Below are 21,770 nucleotides of genomic sequence, written 5' to 3'. Positions count from 1 at the left end.
CGTCTAGCCCAAGTTCACAGCCACACGACCAAGGCAATTTAAACCTGTTGGGAGCATGCTCGCTGCTATACATAAACGAAAAGCTACGGATAGTTAAGTTTGTATCAAAACTAATATCCAGAGGCAGCGAGCAGGCAGAAAACTGGCTGGGGAACTTCCCACAATGCACTGTGGTAGAGTAGAATCTGGATGAAGAAATATCTGGCCTACCTCTGCTCCACACTGTGCTCTATGGCAGTCTAGTTGTGTTAGTAACTACTCTGGGTTATTTGACTATGTACAACTGGCTAATCACTTTTTATTGTTAGCTCGCTTGGATTTACTTCATTGCCAATATTTCCCAATGCTAATGAACAGAATTAAGAGTGTGCCTGAAAATACACGCATGTTGGGATATTTTTTGTCCATGCAGGTTCATTTTGAGGTGATTTTGCAATTAAACGAAGTCTAAACTGGTTAATCTAAAACAAAAATCTTAAATGTAGTCACTATTAAAGGATCTGTGTTAGAATGTTGTTTCCTCACCAAATATGTACCTGGAAAAAATATGTTTTGTTTCACGTTTAACACACAAATGCTGCATATTTAGGCTGAGTTCTTCTCTTCAACTGAAAACACTACCTTGTGATGTCATGTCTTGGTTATACAGGAAGCTGTTTAAAACTCCATATACCTTCATTAGAATCATTTGGATAATTTAGATATAGAAGATATAAGGAAGTGTCCACTAGCATTCTGATCAGAACTGAAGAAGCAGCTTGGATGAGCTGCGAAACGTCTTCAACCAACTAACTTTTGTCCAGTCGACAAACTGAATTTTCTCCTCACTATCTCGAGCTAAAGGCAAAAGTAACTAACTTGAAAACTACCTCTATGTGACATCACAAGGTGAAACAGAGCATTTTGAGCTGTAGAGTGTAGACAGACTAATAATAATGGATTACTCAAACATGTGTGAATGAAACAAAACACAACTCCAGGTACACTAGGGCCAAAAGTTTTAGAACACCACACTTTTTCTAGTTTTTTAGCTGTTTACTGTTGACCAAAACATATTCTAAACTTTTGATTCATCAAAGTGTCCACCTTTGGCAGATATAACAGCTGAACACACTCGTGGCTCGTTCTTTATACAACAGAAATCAGATATTCTTCAGAAAGTTCTTCCCAAGTCTGTTGCAGAAGTTCCCATAAATGTGTGGCACTTGTCGGTTGCTTGGTTTTCACTCTTCTGTCCAGTTCATCCCAAAACAGCTCGATGGGGTTTAAGTCTGGAGACTGTGCTGGACACTCCATGTTTTCAATCTTACCATCTTATTCTTTTTCCTGAGATAGTTTTGGCAGAGCTTGAACTTGTGTTTTTTTTTAACCTCTGGTGTTAAGTACTTACCTTTGTACCATTTCATTTGACTTTGCACAACTTGAATTGCAGTAAATAATTGGAAAAAATTAGGTTGTTCTAAACGTTTGACTGCTAATGTATGTTTTTGGAAAGGTAACAACATTATAACATGGCTTAAAACTCACATGAGTAAATTTTGTGTAATATAGGACCTTTCAGTTATAGTCAAAGTAAGAAATGCAGATTTGTTAAAGTAAACTAAGAGCTGCTTTTTTTATCGGCTCAAAACAGAGACTAATACCTGTTCCGCACTGAAGATTTTAACTGATATATTCACTGTCACTGGCAACTTCATCCAATTATTTTTACAAATGACTTTTATTGAATCATTGGTCATTTATAGATCAGGATCTCTGGTATGGCTCAGAAACAGCTGCAAAGCGGGTGGTCAGTTAGTTACTCCGCCGACGTTAAATTAACAGTGAATTTTCCAGAAAGCTTTAGTTTTCCAAAAAGCTTTATTTTTCCCAAAAGTTCAACCTCAGACTGAAGCAGGAATCTGGTTTTGAGCCATTGACACAGTGTCCAAGTGACCATTTCAAATCCCAATTCATTATAAGGAAAGTGTATGGATGCACACCTCATTCAGTTCACAATACTGAGGCCCACCCAAGAGTCACTGATTGACGTCCGTTGACAACTCCAGAATATAAAAGTCTTGTACAGCTTTACACAACAAGCATCACCACAGAAAATACTTGGCTTCCTTTGCGCTAAGCAGAGATTGAAAAAGGCATATCCAGATAAAATCCCATGTCAAATAAGACCAAACCAGACCTCAACCAAGTCCCAAACCAAAGACTTGGACAATCACTCGATCACTTGCAGAATCTCGTTTTTGACAACGCTGGCAAAATCAACTGGAATTGGTGCTGAATTGCGTCAACATGGATTTGATTTTGGCGTTATTTTTGTGTCTTAATTGTGTTTGTGTAAACTGTGCCGCCTATGATGCATAAGCTGCTACTTTCCAAAGTTGCGTCGGAAAATCGTAATCATATGCCATGACGAAGGTAAACAACGTAAGCTTAATCAAAACACAATTTGTTAATCTTCAAATTTCAACAATTCTTTAAAGTCATGTTCAACAACTTTTGGCAAACTTCTTGGCGACCGTGACTCCGTGTTAGCAATTTTGTGGAATTGTTTTCCTACTACAATGGCACCGCAGTAACTAGAATTTTGGAAAATGCTCAATACGACAATTTCTGATTATCTTTTCTTCTTTCTTTCCGCAGGGTCCTCCAGGTCCAAGAGGTGAAAAGGTGAGCCATTCCATCAATATCCATTGTTCAAACATTTGGATTTGGTTATCATCTTATCAAATATGTCTCCATTTGTGTAACCTATACTCCTGGACAGATTCTTTTCTCTGTACAATAACATATACATCCTTAGGCCATCGTGGTTTGTAATCTAAAAGTGTTCAAATTCCACTGACATTTACAAATACGCACCTGAGAAAATTAATGAGCGAAAGCCAAAGCCCCAAACTGAATATGAAATGTCTCACACTGCACTCCTCCATGAAACTGCAGTCTCTTTATAAGGCCATGGGGAGGAATGTGTGCCAGACTTAAAGTTGCATTGTCAGTGTATCTTCATGGAAACCAAACCAGAACAAGTTACAGGTCAGATCTGTGAAGAGGCAACCCCGCTTACAGCCTTATCCAACTTATAAAACCACATGTAATTGCATAAATGTAAGGCAGAGCTGTTTAATGTCATACTGTGGAACATTCCAGGGAGAACAATGGCATATCCATAGAAATAAGCAGGTGACGGACCCCAACCAAAAAGTTACATAGCGCACCTTTAAAACTGTGAGACCTCCATTCATGACTGAGACTGAAACAATGGGGAACATCATCTCACAACTGTAAAGGTGATAGTGGCTCAGGCGTCTCCAGCTTGTAACTCAAGAGCTACTGATAGCTCTTATATCCCGTTCCAAGTAGCTCTCCAAAAGATTTCTTATATATATTGTGCTAAATAAGTAAAATTTGATTAATTAAATGCCTTTAAACCAGGGCTCTTCAACCTGTAGCTCAGGAGCTAATAGTAGCTCTCCTCGCCCTTCCAAGTAGCTCCCTAAAGCATTACTGAATTATACTTATTGTGCTGAATGACTCAAATCTGTTGAACTGTCTTTATAAATGTATAATTTTGATGCCTAACTTTGTAAAGTCTATAAAACATAAAGGTTTATGTTTTATAGGTATATAACTGTTCCCCATCTAAGGCTTAATTTTTTGTGACCTCTAAAATTAGTAGCTCTTTGGCATTTTCTTTTTGTAAATGTAGCTCACTGGAAGAAAAAAGGTTGGAGACCCCTGCTTTAACCATTGTACATGTATCATTTGATGTTTAATTTTGTGCACTAATAAAAGGATAATAGTTTATGTTTTATATGCATCTAACTGTACCTCATTTAAGGCGTGACGTGGCTCTTATATATGCTAAATTTCTGTGACCGCTAAAACTAGTAGCTCTCTCGTATTTTCATTTTGTAAAAGTAGCTCCCCAGAGGAAAAAGACTGGAGACCCCTGGGTTAGACCATTCACCCATAAACCCAAAGGTTGCAGATTCAATCCATGCTCTGACCAGTGCACTGCCAACTGCAGGGAAAAGTTTAAAATATAATTATGAAAGGAATCCACTGAAACCAAATACTTCCTTAAACAAATAGTTCCTTAAAGAAAAACAAGCAAACCAAATGTTTTTCGATCAGTAAAAATGCCTGTAACTGAATAAATGAAATATAGATATGTTTAATGTCATACTGTGGATCATTTAAGCAGATGGTGGACCCTCTCCCAGAAAACTTACATAGTGCACCTTTAAGATAATAACATAACATAACACAGATAACGTAGATAACATACACGTTGAAACTTCTCACACGAATCCCACCATTTGCCCTTCATTGAAACACACAGCGTAAAAGCATTTATTTACCCACCCAAGATTAAACAAGCGTGCATTAGCGAGAACCATTCACAAACATTCCCCGTTAAAATTCAGCTTTTTTGGACCCAAACTTCATGACCTGTTTTTATTTGAAAGTGCTGGGGCATTGCATTGGAGTTTGTGTGAGTAAAAACCTCTGCCCGCGTGTGATAAGTTGTTGAGCTCATTTTATTGCTGTGGCCGCGTTGTAAAGCTGCCAACCAGAGCGGGGAGTGCAACAAATGAGAAGGTTAGGGATGTCCGCTTATCCGTTTCAAGCAGATTAGGACTATAATTCAATGTCCTCACTCGTTTATATCTGAAACAATAGTACACCAAGACTTCACATGTGAACAAAGTTGGACTGTTAATAAAAAGCTGTTTCGAACTAATGATTTCTGTAGCTTTCAAGGAAGATATGTGCTTTTTTTTTCAGTATTTAATATAGAAGTATATCTTATGTAATTCACTATTTTACACTTTGTTTTGCAGTATTGACTATAGCATTAAAGGTGCATTGTGTAACTTTACTGGTGGAGGGTCCATCAATGCCTTTTTGTCCGAAATGTTTCACAGTATGGTATTAAACCTTTCTATCTTCATAGAAACCAAACCAGACCAAGTTACAGGTCAGATCTGTGGAGAGGCGACCCCGCTCATCATTAGAATGCCTGTTTTTCTAGGTATTTTTCAGCTCTAAAGCCACTTATAATTCAATAAATGTAAGGTAGAGCTGTTTAATTTCATTCTGTGGAACAATCCTGGCAAAACAATAACACAGAAACAAGTAGGTGACACACAGCCAACCAAAAAGTTACATAGTGCACCTTTAGAACAGGAATGAGTCCATTTATTTTGTATTCTGCAGAACGAATAGGCCACACATCTCTAGTGGCATTTCACCGTAACTAGCACCAAACTTGTATTTGCATGTTTTAACTGTTCAGAAAAAAAAACTCTACTTATACAGTCCAAAATCAGAATATTTTTGAATAATCACAAGCAAGTACAAAAAAGTGGGCGGAGACAAGGGGAAGTTTACAAAAATGCATTGAGGACTCAAGTCTCAAATGCAGAACAATGGAGGATTACTCAAACATGCATGAATCTATCAAAATACAACCCTTGACAAAGCTTGTGATCATGGAACATTTATTATAATAAAATTTGTGCTATAATGAAATCTCCCAGAAGCCATTTTTATATAATATGTCCCCTTTAAAGACACCATGAAAGGTTTCTGCTGTCTCCCGGGCTTAAAAATGGAACTGGCAGAGTTACTTCACCACATTCACACAGAAAACCGCTGCGTTCCTTCTCTGTCTGATATCCAGCCCGTGTCGGTAGATGTTATCGTAAGTGATTTGATTCCCCACCACAAAGAAAAGTAATGTAGCTGTATTAACAACAATATTTACAGAAATGGTCAGAGTATTACACACATTTCTGAGAAGTTCTGAACAAAGATGTATGAGAGTATGAAATGTATTGCAGAAGAAAAATCAAACCTAGAAGAACAGAAAATCCTCTGCACTGATCCTGTCTCGTAGTGATAAACATACAGTACACAGATTCAGTGTTTTGTCCAGTACAGGGATAAATACTTTTTTCCAACGGGCATAAAAAACATAAAGGTGCACTATGTAACTTTACTTCATGGAGCTGATATTGCTTTACCTAGAATATTACACTATATGGCATTAAACTTATCTATCTTCATGAAGAGAAGCAGGTGACGCTGTTTTTCTTTCTGTGGAGATCTTGCTCACAAAAATGCATGTTTTCAACTTTTTCAATATACAAACACTTGTAACTGAATAAATGAAAGATAGAAATTCAAAGGGACAGTCCAGAATTTTGAACATAAGACCTCATTTCCTAGTGAGCCAGAGTGTTGGAGACGTGTGGAGACACTTTTTAAAATATTTCATCCAGTTCTTGTATTTGCAGAGGTCGCTGGTGCTAGGCTAGTGCATGTCAATGGCCATAGTTATCCTGCCACTAAAAACAGTCTTACCCACTCCACAAAACACCCGAAGCAAAACTATTATGACACCAGATGATGTAAATGTCTTTGTTAATAGAATAATGTTTGAAATAAAACTAACCTTGCATCACATGAATCGTCGGATGTTGAGGGACTATTTTCTCATATATCAGTCCGCCGCTGCCGAGCTTTCTATCAGGAAGTACAACTTGCTGCTCCTGCTCAGACATAAATCCTTCAAATGCAAGGTTGGTTTTTACTTCTGAAATTATTCTATTAACACAGACATTTACATCGACAATCTGGCATTATAATAGTTTTGCTTTGGTTGCTTTGTGAAGAGGGTAAGACTGTTTTTATTGGCAGGATAACTATGGCCATTGACATGCACTAGCCTAGAACCAGCGACTTCTGCAAATACAAGGATTGGAGGGAATATTTATAAAAGTGTCTCCACATGTCTCCAACACTTTGGAACACTAGGAAATGAGGCCCTATGTCCAAAATTCCGGACTGTCCCTTTAATGGCTTACTTTGGAGAATTGCAGGCAAAGTAAAAAACACATCCATGGAGACAAGAAATGTTACTCAGTGTACTTTTTTCTTTAATCATTAGACATTTTCGTAGTCAAAGATTAGTTTTAGTCCCTCCTCAAAAACATACCGGGTTTGTGTTTTGATTCATTCACACATGTTTGAGTAATCCTGCAGTATTTGGCTATCTAGATCTCTAAATCTTAAATTGCTCCATACCACCTTGTGATGTCATGAAGTGGTAGTTCTCATGTTAACAATTACTGCTACCTTTTGTTCAGTAGAGATTGACTATTCCAGGTTTGAAATGAACCAAATGCGAATGAAACAAAATACAACTCCAGGTCTGTTTGTGATGAGGAAACAACATTTTAAGAGAGATCAATAGTGCAATATCTGCCTTTTAACAGTTGGATTTTAGTTATATAATAATGCGTTTTCTTTTGCAGGGGGACCAGGGTGACCAAGGACCACGGGTAAGTTCATTTGATTTTCCTTTGCATGTGAAAAGGCTGTTCACAAAAAGAGGTTGGAGATGCAAGAAATTCTCTGGATAGTGTTCCTCCCATGCGGCCAAATGCAACAAGCAAATTCAACTCTTTTTATTCCTAATTCAATGCAAGACACTTTGGACTGCGCACTGTGGTATACTTTTCACATCTCCGCAGTTGTATCCTTTTCAAATCTAACATAGGGCTGCGTTTTCAGGAGTATGAAATATGCTCGAAAAGCCAACTGTCTCTGTAATCACTAGCGATTCAGTCAGCGCTATACGCACTAATCATTCCCAGTGAGAGTAGTTTGACGTTTCGATAAAAGTGCTGCTTCTAAATGGTGTTATAAGTGCTCTTTCATGCTCGGCGGTGCTCGAAATGAATTACTCAAAACTTTAGCAATCATAGCTTCATTTTTCTAGGTTAAAAATTGACTTTCTGTGGTGGCTTGTTTAAAGTAGATTGCATTTACCAAGTCATGTGACGCGTATTTTACCTTCTCTCTCTGTCTGTCTATCATCAAGACTAGTTTTAGTTCTTTTCTTTTAAGTGCAAATGATTTTTCTCATTTTTACTTTGTTTGGTTGGTCATGTATAGTGGAAATTTGTTAAAAAAGGTTAAAGGTTATATGCAGAGGGGGTTCTACTCAGTAACAGTTGCATTTACTTGAATATGTTTTTGAAGATATTGTAATTTTTGTCATTTTTGAGCGTACTTTTACTCCTAATATTTTAATTGAACAGTACTCTTACTTGAGTAAAGCGTTTGCTTACTCTTCCCACTGTGAGTAAGTGTACAATTGACAATAGCTTGATGTTGGCAATAATTGTAGTATACCTCTATATGTTATTAACATGCAAAATTCCATTAAATAATACCTATTATGTAAATTATGTAAGCTTTTGCTCATGTATGGAATTGCACCTGTTACCTCTTGTTAAAGGGCCCGTATTATACTATTTTCTGATCTATGTTATAATGTGTCCTCATCAAAAACATACCTAGAGTTGTTTTTTGTTTCACTCATTACGCTAAACATGTTTAACTTACAAATCCTGCATGTTTAGGTTCTTTTCTCAAACAGAAGACATTGTTCCACCTTCAGATGTCATGTATTAATACAGGAAGCGCTCCACTGTGTTTTTAAAGTCTATACACTTTCACTAGAATCATTTGGATAATTCCAGACCTTGAATTGCCAATCTCTACCGAACTAAAGGTAAAATATAGCTGTTAACTTGAAAACTATGGCTTCATGGCATCACAAGGTGGAACAGATCATTTTGAGCTTTAGAGATGTAGACAGACTAACGATAAAGGGTTACTCAAACATGTGAATGAACAAGACACAACTCCAATTATGTTTTTGATGAGGTAACAACATTATAACATGGCTTAAAGCTCACAAGAGTCAATTTTATGTTATTGGGTTCTTGTTTTCAGACCAAGAGTTTGTTTTCATATTTAACAGTTTTGACTGCTCACTAGCGTTCTTCCTCGGAGTCTGAAAAAAGAACAAAATAACATATAATTATCAGAAGACCAAATGAACCTCATTGGACTAAGAGTCAAATTTGCGTAATATAGGCCCTTTAAAAAAAAAAGCTTAAAGGTTCTCTATATGTTATCAATACAAAAAAATTACTCACAATTCTTTTTTTCTGACATATACTTATTTTACTTTTTCCCAAATAATACCTATTATGTAAATCAGGTTAGCTTTGTCTTTTGTTTACCTTTTGGTTGCTATGACAGTTGTGGTATTGCATCTGTGTTATTTCTTGTTAACGACACTTTACTGACATGAGCAGTCCAGCCTGCCATGTGCACTTTAAGTCTGTAATTGATTTGGTGTTACACAATGGTTCTTCTTGACAACTCTGAAAAAGCAGCCATCTTCTGAGCCGATCTGATCCTGGCCCCTAAGTCTTGGCGCCCACCCAGACGCCAGTACGTTTTACCCATTAACTTTGTCATTCCTCCTTCAGGGCCACTTGTGCAGCGATGGGCATTTCTTATGATGTGAAAGTCAATACAAATGACCTTCCCTGTGAAATTTGATTAGTGGGCTCAAAGTGATAAAGTAGTTCTCTATAATAATACACTCCAATGGTTTCGAATGACAGCCCCAAGATCTACACTTTTACTTTATGCCCATAATAAAATCTGCCAACGCTTTTTCATTTCCTTATTTAATTTTTAATGATTTTGGGTTGTCTTACGCGTCGCAAGTCACCACAAGGAAACAGGAAGGAAATAATAGTGCCCTGAAGGTTATAATATCCCAGTTTGGTTCAGATTTCACGCTCCTGCCCATAATTTGTACCCTTTTAACCTGTGAAATGGAGTCATCTGTCTCTATCCGTTGGGTGATTTATAGTTCAGAAACATTGGCGTGGCTGAAAGACCTGTAGCAGTCGCCAGCAGAGAGCAATTTGTCTTACAGTGTAAATAAATAAACTAGACACTTTCACATTTCGTTAACAGATGGAGAAACTGTCGCATACAAGGTGAAGAAGTCAAAAATGTAGATGGAATTAAAAAAAAAAAATTTATATTAATTTATGTTTTAGTATTGTTTTTCATAATAAATATTCTTTATCCTTGCAAATATATTTTACACTAAACTACTTAAATATTTACATGAAAAAAAGTAGATGAGAGAATACCATGCATCCTTCGGACTTCCGGTCATTGCGCATTGCTTACTGTGAAGGATCCTCCGAAAAAGTGAGCATCATGTTTGATTTCCCAGTGGGATGCATCTGTTGTCAAAGCCGATCTTTTCAAGTCTTTTGAACCATATCGCTTCTGTTTCTGGTTCTGATATTGTCATATTTTAGTTATGGGATTCGGACATTGTTATTGTGTGGGTGTTGGATGTCCTAACAGCGGAAAACGGGCTTTGGAAGTTTGTGAACTCCATAACTGCAAAAAGGAATCAGATCTGTGTGACTGCAAACCTCCGTTCAAACTGTTTCCCTCCCTCACAGAATTGAAAAATAGTGACAGGCGAAGGCGATGGGCAGTATTGATACACAGGAAGGACCAAAAAGGAAACCTTTGGCTGCCTAAGAAATCATCCCGAGTTTGCAGCAACCATTTTGTATGTGGAGCGCCAACAAAGCAAAATCCCAATCCCTCACTCAACCTTGGTTATGAATTTTAAAAATCAATGACAAAGTGAAAGGCATCAGCTCTTTGCAAAAAAAACACCTTCCACTTCTTCCTTCCAAGACGTGATGTTGCTGTAAAGCCAGTCCAACAAGAAAGTGCGAGCTCAGCCTGCTTGTCTTCTGTACTTAACAAATGAGATTTTGCTTCGATGGCGCTCCACATACAAAATGTTTGCTGCAAACTCGGGATGATTTCTTAAGCAGCCAAAGGTTACCTTTTTGGTCCTTCCTGTGTATCAATCCTGCCCATCGCCTTCGCCTGTCACTATGTTTCAATTCCGGTGGGAAGGGAAATTGTTTGAACAGAAGTTTGCAGTCACACACATCTGATTCCCTTTTGCATTTATGGAGTTCGCAAACTTCCGAAGACCATTTAACTAAAATATGACAACATCAGAATCAGAAATAAAAGAGATATGGTTCAAAAGACTTGAAAAGATCGGCTTTGACAATAGACACATCCCACTGGGAAATCAAACATGGCAGTTTGATGCTCACTTTTTCGGAGGATCCTTCCCAGTATGCATTGCACAATGACTGGAAATCCGAAATTCTGGATGCATGTATTGATTTTGTTATATTTCACCTTTGGCATTTAAGCAAAAAAGAAAAAAAAAAGTCCTGTTGTTTACCAATACACATGTTAATAAAAGGTATCAAAAATCATATTCAAAGGTGCTGCTTTTCTGATAAGGTGGTCCTTGAAATATTTCACAGACATTTTTAGAAAGAAATAACATCTCCATGGAGACAAACAGGTGGCAGACTCTTCACCAGAAAAGTTCCATAGTCCACCTTTAATTCAACCTTTAATTCTGAAACAAATTTGTTCTCCTCACATTCGTAAATTACCGAGAAGCCCTCCACAAAGGAATAAAACATCTTGAAACAGGATAGGTCACCACTAAATCATATTACCAGAAATGCCATATTGACATTTTGCATTAGATTAGCTGGGCAATGTCGCTGAACAGTATTAGAGAGATTTCCTTAATAAATGAAAGCATAACAGGAGAAGCGGGGTCCGACCTTGAGCGCTGAATTCATCTGGCTCATTTCATGCTCACTATTGGCTACGCAGAGTCAATTAAAGCCATATGGACAACATGTAAACAAGCCAGTATGTCCTCCCAGCTCCGCCGTCTGCCAAACGTCGCCCCATGTAAACAGATGGAGAGCTGGAAAATTCAGGGCACCGCTTACGCTTTCTTGTATATAGCAGGGATAATATTGCTTGCAAATGTTTAGTGCTCCTTATTTTTTTGCTACTCTGACCAGATGTCTTTAATCGGCGACAGACTATTAATATTGTTCGATCCAAACCAAACTGTTCCAGATCAAAGTGGCAGAATCAAGGCGTCAATTTGTGTTTTGATGTAATTTTGGAAAACATATCACTCACTGTTTTCTCAGGGTTATTTTAGGATTTTAGGTTTCAATGGGGAACATGCATTATTTATGAGAAATGGTGTAACACTTATTTTAGTTTCTTTAAACACATCAAAAAATCTTTATTCTAGCTCGCCCTACACCACAATAATGCTTACCCTATTCAGTTTTGAGCTGTTTGGGTAAAAATTTATTGTAATTTGACAAATCAATGTTATGGGGAAAGCCTGGGCTGATAATTAATATTAGGCCAATATTTTGGACATGCTGATATTTTAAACTACACTTTTATATTTTGAAAACAAAACTGCCGTAAATAATTCCTTTTTAGAACTCTTTCTAACATGAGGACAAAATCTGTTTTCAAATTTATTATCAGTTTGTGTAACTTTTCTGGTGGAGGGTCCATCAAGTGCTTTTCTTCATGGTTATTGCTTGGTTTGGAATGTTTCACACTATCGCATTTAACCTTTCTATCTTCATGGAGACCAAACCAGGCCAAGCTACAAGTCAGATCTGTGGAGAGGCGACACTTCTCACAGTCAGAATGTCTGTTTTTCTAGGTATTACTGAGCTATAAAACCCCCTGTAACTGAATAAATTTAAGGTAGAGCTGTTTAATGTTATACTGTGGAACATTCTAGGCAGGCAGCACCAGCTAGTGCCTCTGCTCAATTTAATTTCTCTCCAGCAACTAGATCAGGAATCGGAATACACTACATGGTTTGCAAAAACCCCGGAAGTGCGAGTTTGGGCACCAGCCAATCAGCAAAGAGCCATATATTCTGCGTTGGCAACGATTCCCGAGATCGAGGATTTAAAGCCGGAACAAAGAGAATGTTTTGGTGGATTTTATCAAGGGAAAGGCCCTTCTTCCTACGAGATTAAATAGCAGCGGTTGGTTAAATTAAAAAAGTACCCGCCTACCCTTGAGCGAACAAATCCTAATGCTGCAATGTCAGACGGTTTCCAGGAAATGAAACCGTCTGATGAATCAAGCTAGGTGATGGACCCCCAACCAAGTTACACAGTGCACTTTTAGCACATGCAAAACCACTGTTTAAAAAGGACTATACGCGAGAGTAAAGACATAGTAAAAGAGGCTATATATTTGAACCCATAATTTAAAAAAATACTCTAAAATGGATAATGTCTGTGATGCCAGTGTGGAAATTGAGAAGGTCTTAAGAATAAGTGCTTCAAGACTGACCACATGGACACTTCCCTGAACAGAGCGGTGTACAGCCTGCTGGCCACATGTCATCTATTTCCCCCGGTCGAGAGGTCAAAGTTCAACTACACCAGTGAAAGGTTAACCAAGCAGCAAATAATAAATTGGCTACTCTTGACAAACGTATGTGCGGCCACCACTCGCGCTCCTCTGGTGGGATACAATCAGCAGGAGTTTCTGTGATTACATTAAGGTGTGTGGTCTGGGTGAAGGATGGCACTGGTCACAGCTGTGAGGACAAGATCGGGTCAGTCTGAGAAAATGGGCTCACGAAGAATCGAGCTGTGTTTTTAGAGTGGGTTTTGTCTTGAGTAATACTGTGGATGGAAACTTAAAAAAAAAAAAAAAAAGTTAGTATTAAAGTTGCAAGTGTAAGTTTTCTGGTTGAGGGTCTGTCAAATCCTCTTCTCCATGGAGATGCTACTGTTTTGCCTGGAATGTTCCCAGTATGGTATTAAACCTTTATCTTCATGAAGACCAAACCAGATATGTTACAGGTCAGATCTGTGGAGAGGCGACCCTGGTCACAATTACACTCTAAAACCCGACAAGTTAGGACTACTCAAAAAATTTATGAAACTAATTACATAAAACATTTTGCGGACAAAAACTACTGTTTTGAGTCAACAAACTGTCTATCTTTAAGTAGTTTGTAATTAATGTTTTTCATCTTTTCAACAACACATAACTAGTACACAGAACTTAAAACTTTTTGGTGCCCTCAGTACAAAATGTTTAACTGTTTACTACAACCTTTTTTAACCAGTACTGACTCATTTTTTTAGTAAATGTACATGCATTATGATTAATACATAAACAGATTGAAGTATACACATTTTTGACTTACATTACATTTTATTGGCCGACTGTATATATATACTTCAGTAATGAGCTAGTACAGTGTAGGATGTCAATAGAAATATTGCTCAAACATTGTTTTAAAGGAAAAACTAAATCAGTACCCTTGATTCAACTAGGCATCAATAATGAAAAATAAATAAATAAATAAAAATACTTTGGACATTTTCCAACAAGTAATGGTCCAATGGTAGAAGAAGTACTCAAGTTTGTAAATAAGTAAAAAGTACAGATACCAGAGCAAAACAACTACTCAAGTAAAAGTATCACATGAAAAAGTCTTAAAAACATATTTAATAAAAGCATTAAAATGCCTGTTTAAAAATGTACGTAAAGGAGCATTGTGTAACCTTTCTTGTGGAAGGTCTGACAAATGCTTTTTCTCCATGGAGATATTATTTCCTCATCTTTGAATGTTTCACAATGTGGAATTAAGCCATTCTGTCTTCATGAGACCAAACCAGACCAAGTTACAGGTCAGATCTGTGGAGAGGTGACCCCAGTCACAGTCAGAATGCCTGTTTTTCTCGGTATTGTTGAGCTGTAAAACCACCTGGAATTAATAAATGTAAGGTAGAGCTGTTTAATGTCATACTGTGGAACATTCCAGACAGAGCAATGACATCTCCATAGAAACAAGCAGGTGACGGATCCTCCACCAGAAAAGTTACACAATGCAACTTTAATGTTTTTAGTGTTCCTTATCCTTGCAGATATATTTTATGATAAACTACTTAAATATTTACATGAAAACGTAGGTGAGAGAATTGACTTGAGTTCACTTTTGGGTTGTTAGTAAAAAAAAAATCAGTTTGGAAATACTCACAAATCCTATTCCAAGATGCTACTCTACTCCACTACTGTTTGTCCCTAAAATATTTCACAGAATTAATCAGTTTACAAGCATCTTCAGACAAAAAGGTGGCAGACTCTTTACCAAAAAAGTTACATAGTGCACCTTTACTTCACCTTTACTTCAATAAGTTCCTCAAGTAAATGTGTGAGGAAAAGATCAGGTCAGCCTGAGAAATGGGCTCACAAAAGTTTTTAGAGTGGGTTTTGACTTGTATAATACTGTGCAAAGTTTGAAAATGTTTGAGAAAGGCTGCTCATGGCATTTTCTGATAACGTTTTCCGGGATGAATAATAATGTGGATAAAAGTCAGAATGTTATTGCTTTTCCTGGAATGTTCCACTGAATGGCATTAAATGTTTCTGTCTGACTTTTATGGAATTACAGTTTTTTTGTGATGAAGAAATGAAGAAAAACATGCATTCTTACTGTGAGGGGGATCTGTAGCTTGACTTGGTAGTGTCACCTGGTTGTTTTTGCAGAGGTAGATAGGCTTAAACCATTCTAGGCAAAGCAATAAATCCTTCATGGACACGAAAGTTACTAACCTGAAAGTTACAGTAAGAGTAAGAATTTATTTGCGGACAAAATAGCAAACTATACACACAAGGATCATGTAGAGCGAGTTAATACGAACATTTTAAGACCAAAATGATGAGAATGAGGCCCCACACTAGTACGTATTTGAGTCATTTTAGTTGTGGATGCAGTGTTCGTTCACACAAATCGGATGGAAAACGGCTCCAGAGACGGAACGATCTGGTGCCTCCAGCTCCCATGAATTCATCTGAGTATGGCTCTGATCTGGCACTGTGTGGACGCCTGGAAACATTGATACGCTGACATAATTGCTGTCCTTATTGGACCACGTCACTGTGACTTGTTCCTTCCTGATTGGCTGGGTTTGTGACATTAATCATGTGATGCTATTGCAGAAAACTGTTTAAACAAACCATATACAAACGGGAAACAGCGTAGCTATAACTACTTGCTAGTACATGGTCCATGAAACGACTGTTTTTATGCTTGTCATCTTCCTCGGCTCGAAATCAGCTGCTGCAACTTATTAGCATTTCAGTTGGTTTCGCGTTAAAGGCGAACTCTCTGAAAAGTTTCACATGAACCATCTCCAACGCTATAGAAGCACAGAACAGACTCACCATTAGCAGAACACCCCTCTGTCACAGAAAGAACACACATATTCTATTGATTTGTGTCCTTTAGTTTAACAGAAGCTGACTGCTTCAGGGCACAAGGAGCAAGCTGTTAATTTATGCAAATTAGCCATGTGGTTTTAAGTTTTGTTTTTGTAAAATGTAAATAATATGTAAATATGCGCAAAGCTGTGTGGATAGGGAAGGCTTACGGACACAGAAACAACGTTTCCAATACAGTGATAGATTTCAGTGTAAACGTAGCCTTACAGCAGCAGACACAGAGAAAAGGGTGACAATTTTTCAATGTAAAGTAAAGTGGAAACAAAGTCGCTGGAGCCAGAAGTGCCACCATGAACACTTCCTAGATGGAAGGCGGCTAGTGGGTTAACAATGTCTGTATATATACATAGTCCTATTCTATTCCTAGAGCTCGTATAGTTCAAATTTAGTTCCCAGTTTAATCCTAGTTTAGTCCTAATTTTAATGTAGTGTAGTGAATGCCTATTGTCTCGGAACTACATGATATGTAAGTGCAGGATGCAGCATTGTAATTTCTCATCGAATGGGAAATTCTTTGGCAGAGATCTTTTCCCATAGTGTTTAGCTTTGATTATTTTTTGTAACAATTTCTGCATCGATTTAAATAAATACGCCTTTCTTTGTCCATTACCTTCCTTTCACACAGTCCCGTATATTGGAATTTAATCACTTAACAATTTTAGCTCCAAGATAAAGACTCAAGGATTATGTAATTTCCAGGATTTGATCTTGGACTTGTGAACAAAGACGTATTTTATTTAGTCTTTTATTGTTTGCAGATGATATCAGAAGCCCTAAAACGAAACTGGGTTGAGATAAATTTGACGCTTGATGCTTTTGCCAAAACTGAGGCTTCAAATGAATCTATTACTCCTCTCCTAAATACATTAAACCCATCTGCATGTGGTGTGTGCGTAGCTGGATGAGGCCGTAGTTGTTTGGTGTGGTTGGAGGAAGATGATGCCGACTTGGCCTGAATCCTATGTCTGTATCTGTTTTTTTGTTTACTACAGTGACTTTCCGCCGTCGGCCGTATGTATCACTCCGCCCAGTCGAATAACACACATCCGATCTGGAGGAGAAAAGCAAAACAGTGCAATCTGTGAATGGTTAGGATTCCCCATCAACCGCACTGTCATTACCATTCTCACACATAGACACCAGTGCACAGGGCTAACCCGCGCCCCGGGCCAGAGAGGTACTTGAAAGAAAAGGGGTCCCAAAGGATTCAGAGCGCTTTTTTTATGCAGACTCTTTGTAGATACATCATTAGTAGCATTATGATAGTGCGCTATCATGAGAGAAAAATAGAAAACTTTCCTCGATCTTTTGGGTCATGATAAATGGAAATGTGTTATCTCTGCATTGCTTAAGTCTAGTTATTTTTGTGCCTGTGCAATGGACTTCTGAGCTATTGTCACCATAAACCTGCACTATATCACTTTTCTGGACGTTTTTGTCTCCATGGGGATGATTTTGCTTTGACTACAACGTTAGCACAACATCAGACTCATCTATCTTGCATTCATTCAGGTGTTTTTATTGCTCAAAAATACCTTGAGAAACATGGATTCTTACAGTAAGCAGAGTCACCTCTCCACAGATCTGACCTGTAACTTGGCTTAGGAACATTATCTGCTTGTCTTTAAAGGTGGATTGTGTAACTTTTTCTGGTGGAGGGTCTGCCAACTGCTTTTGTCCTTGGAGGTGTGAAGTGCTTTGTCTGGAATGTTTCACAGTATAGCATTAAGCCTTTCTATCTTTATGGAGACCAAACCAGACCAAGTTTTGATTAGATTTAGATTCAGATTAGATTTAGATTTATTGTCATTGTACAAAATACAACGAAACTTCGACTGAGCAAATCTGTAGCGGTAAAAATGAATAAATATAGACACATCCTCACATCCATACTAATAAAAACATGAAATAAATAAATAGATTATAGCACTGAGTCTCTTCTGGCCTTTTATCTGAGCCTGTGCTCCTGGAGCACATCCACTGCTCATGGATAGAAACTGTTGTGCAGCCTGTTTGTGTGTGTGAGGGAAGTTTGAAGCCTTCCCGAGGGGAGAGTATGGAAGAAGCAGCTGGTCAGATTACAGTTCAGATCTGTGGAGAGGCAACCTTGCTCATAGTCAGAAGTATTTTTGAGCAATAAAACCACCTGTAATTGAATAAATGTAAGGTAGATCTGTTAAATGTCACAGTGTGGAACATTCCAAGCAGAGAAATGACCTTTCCAGAGAAAGAAGGCGACGGAGCTTCAAATGAAAAGTCACACAGTGCACCTTTAAAGCGTTAGATAAGTTTATGCCATACTGTGGAACATTCCATGAATCTCCATGGAGACCAGCAAGAGCCAGACCCTCCACCACAGAACTTTCATAATGTACCTTTAAGCGAGACATTTATGAGCCTTGTTTGTTGAGTTAAATATACAACATACGGTTTCATTTTCCTCTTTTTCTTCTTTTTGTTAGGGTTTCACTTGTCTTGCTATTGTTATCCGGTTATTCATTGATTTTTCACATTAGATAAATCATATTACATGGGAATCTGGCCCAAATACTGTCAGCTTGCTGTATTGTTTACTGCCAAGCACAACCAGAAAAATGCACAAATGACTCTTGCTTTTGCATATTTCATTTGTTTTATACTGTCCATTCTCTTCCACTATAATACTCCTACTTTCGGTCTTTGAGGTTGTAAATTACTTAGAAATATTTTCACTCAGTCCATTGGTATGTCTATTGTCTGCAGAGTAAGTCTATATCCATTTTGAAAGCCATCATTTTTAACTATCCATGCTTTTTGAATTCTCTTCGGATGGCATTGAGCCCTTTCTGGAATGGGTAGATGTTATCGGGGAGTGTTTATATCCGTGTGCCAGTCTTGGGAGAAGCACATCCATTGGTTTATTCAGGTGTAATGGCATCTGAAATTGCAGTTGTAACATAAACAATGAAAACTTGGATTCAGTCTCTCTCTCTCTGCTCTCCAACCTTTTTTCATGCATGCATTTAGCTGTTAAGATTAAGAGATTTACAAAGCGTGTGGCGTTGTGGTCATAAAAATAAGTCAAAAGATTTGGACTCAAGCGAAATGCAATACCAATTGAATAGAAAGGACGAAAGAAGGTTTGTTTTAAGTTTGGCATCTATCTGTAAACCATCTACCAAATCTTATGTCATTGTACTTTTTCAGTGGTTAGATCACATCTGTCACTGTGATGATTTGCAAATGTTTAATTAAATTCCCAGGAAATGTCTTGGCTCAATTATATCTTCAAAAACTCAAAATTACTGCTATGTTTAACTTGTTTTCATGATAGTCATCGCGCCCGCTGTTGTTTATTGGAGAGGAAACAACAGGAAATGCTTCACTTGTCTCTTAGCGGTGGACACAACGCCATAGAATAAACTTGGATACGGCAAATGTAAATGTTTGCCTTGTTCACTGTATATGTTCATGTTGTCATATTGGCCTATGGTGATTTGCAAAAGTCTATGTCTCCCCGTTTAACCCCTGCTAATTTTTAAACCCCAGTTTGTAACAGGTTTTTGTCCAGTTCTCTGTGTTTTTTTTTTGTGTTTTTTTGTTTTTTTGTTTTGCTTGTTTTAATGTGATGCGTGCGATGTTGTGCATTTTGTGTTGTTTGTTGTCCTCAGGGATTGCCTGGGCTGCCTACGTTGGCTGCTTTGCACAGCAATCAGATCCTGACTGTTAAGGTTTGTCGTGGTGGTGGAGACCGGCTGTTTGGTTTGACCCTTTAGCAGTACACGCTAAGAGTACAAGACTGGCTAGTACTCCTGACGCCTGAGGAAAAAAATAAAATAAAATAAAAAAGTTTTGTAGCCTATATTTTAAACGAATGTTCTTGGTGCAGTTTTGGGCTCCAGTTAAGCAAACACTCATAATTCATTGTACTGCTAATGAAAGTAAATATTCTTTGGCAAAAACCTTCCACAATCTGCCATAATATACAACATATCTTTGTCATATGTGTTTTTTCAGTTTAGTTTTTCCCCAGAGTTGTCTTCAAATTCAATAAGATAAGATAATATTGTACTTTATTTCACACTGGAGAAATTCACTTTTATAGAGCCAACTTATACAAGAGCGAACAAAAATCTGTGAAGCAGTCCTTGGTCTGTCTAGAGTAAATAAATGAATAAATGAATGGAAGGAACTTGAATCGGAACAACCAAAGTGGCGATGTTTTTTCTGCAGCTCATGCCCACAGCTCACCACAAATCCCTCTGCCCACCAATCTGACCCACTGGATTATTTTAGCGAGGGATGAAGCCACTCTTTACCAACGGACAGTAGCAGAATAATGCAGCATTGACAGGAACAAGGCTGAAAATTAACCTCAACTCCAGGGTCGGACAGTGTGTGCTGCTCCGGGGTCTGACTTAGCAGCTCTGTGATGTCAACAGCGCTTTCACAAACCAGAGAAATGCACATTTTTCTGGGGGCTGCGAGTCAGCTGTGGCGCCCTTGCACCCCTGAGGTGGTAATTATGGGTTTTAATGCCAAAAAATAAGACCAAACTTCCTCAGTTAACCGCCTCATTGGTGGAAAAGTGTGGATTTGTCCCTGTGTGAAAGCCCTGTTGCAGTCCTTCTGAACAGTCTGTAACAAACTTTCTGTTCCTTTGCCTCCTTCTTTTTCTTCTGGGACCTCATGTTTCTTCTCTCACCTCTGACCTACGACCTTTGACCTCACACCTGCTCAGATGGTCTTCCCTAAGATCAATCATGGCTTTCTTTCCGCTGATCAGCAGCTCATAAAGCGGCGGCTCATTAAGGTAGTGCCTTTGTCTTGTGTGTTGAGCTCTTCACCTGCTCCAGGACAGTCTGCATGAAGACCACAGCACACACAGCACACACATGCTCTTGTTATTACTGAGACTTTACACTCAGATTATAAAGGCTATGTCATTTATTTCCCCGGCACATGGTTATGTTCTTCTGATACTAATGTTTAGTTTTAATATTCATCATTACATGCGCTATATTAATGGCCCACACACTCTGTGTGTTTTGGCTTAATGCTGTACAATTAGTTTGACAAATGCACCTTTTCTATTCAGCACTCAGTCCATTACAGCCTCTGTTGAGCTCATTAAGTCTATTTTGGATTGCATGCATTTTACAAGATTAACTTGTCAGCCTTAAATCTGATCAACTGCATTTATATTGTTTTAGTGTCAACTATAAGTCACGCTCTACATTAGAAGTTAGCCCATGGCTACGCTTTCTCATTATGACTCTTAACTGCTGTGGTTCACATCTCAGTGCATCCAACAATATCAGACTCTAATCATGTTTAAATGTCTGCGCCCTGCAGGGAGATCAGGGGCAAGCCGGACCACCAGGACCACCTGGTCCACCGGGCCCCCCGGGCCCTCGGGGGCCTCCAGGAGACACAGGCAAAGATGGACCCAGAGGAGTTCCTGGTCTACCCGTAAGTACAGGTTGAACACAAGGATCCAACTGTCAGTTCAGATGTGAAGTACTCTGACTGGATTTTAGCTCATTAAAGTTATTATACAGAAAACATTACCTTTCCTATAAAACCTAATTGAATGTCCTTCATTATGTATTTGGGTAAATCTGATTCAGATGAACTTAGAGCCTGCTGGGCTTAGCCTCATTAGAACAAACCTTTCAGGTCTTACACCTCAGTGAAGC

General features: G+C 38.2%; 1 protein-coding gene across 1 annotated transcript in view; it reads left to right on the top strand.

Annotated features, from left to right (window-relative positions):
• LOC110159357 (collagen alpha-1(XXV) chain) overlaps positions 1–21,770 on the top strand; it is a 235,444-nt gene that overhangs the window by 160,801 nt on the left and 52,873 nt on the right. Inside the window, exons 5-8 of the mRNA XM_055156054.1 lie at positions 2,641–2,667; positions 7,323–7,349; positions 20,813–20,884; positions 21,427–21,543. Of these exons, the coding sequence (XP_055012029.1) occupies positions 2,641–2,667; positions 7,323–7,349; positions 20,813–20,884; positions 21,427–21,543 (243 nt within the window). The remainder of the gene's footprint in view (positions 1–2,640; positions 2,668–7,322; positions 7,350–20,812; positions 20,885–21,426; positions 21,544–21,770) is intronic.

This window comes from Boleophthalmus pectinirostris, unplaced genomic scaffold, assembly GCF_026225935.1.
Source record: "Boleophthalmus pectinirostris isolate CB_2022bp ecotype Guang Dong unplaced genomic scaffold, ASM2622593v1 HiC_scaffold_20, whole genome shotgun sequence".
In the NCBI taxonomy this organism is placed as follows: domain Eukaryota; kingdom Metazoa; phylum Chordata; class Actinopteri; order Gobiiformes; family Gobiidae; genus Boleophthalmus; species Boleophthalmus pectinirostris.
The sequence above is the reverse complement of the archived record's forward strand: the minus strand, read 5'-3'. Positions and strand labels throughout refer to the sequence as shown.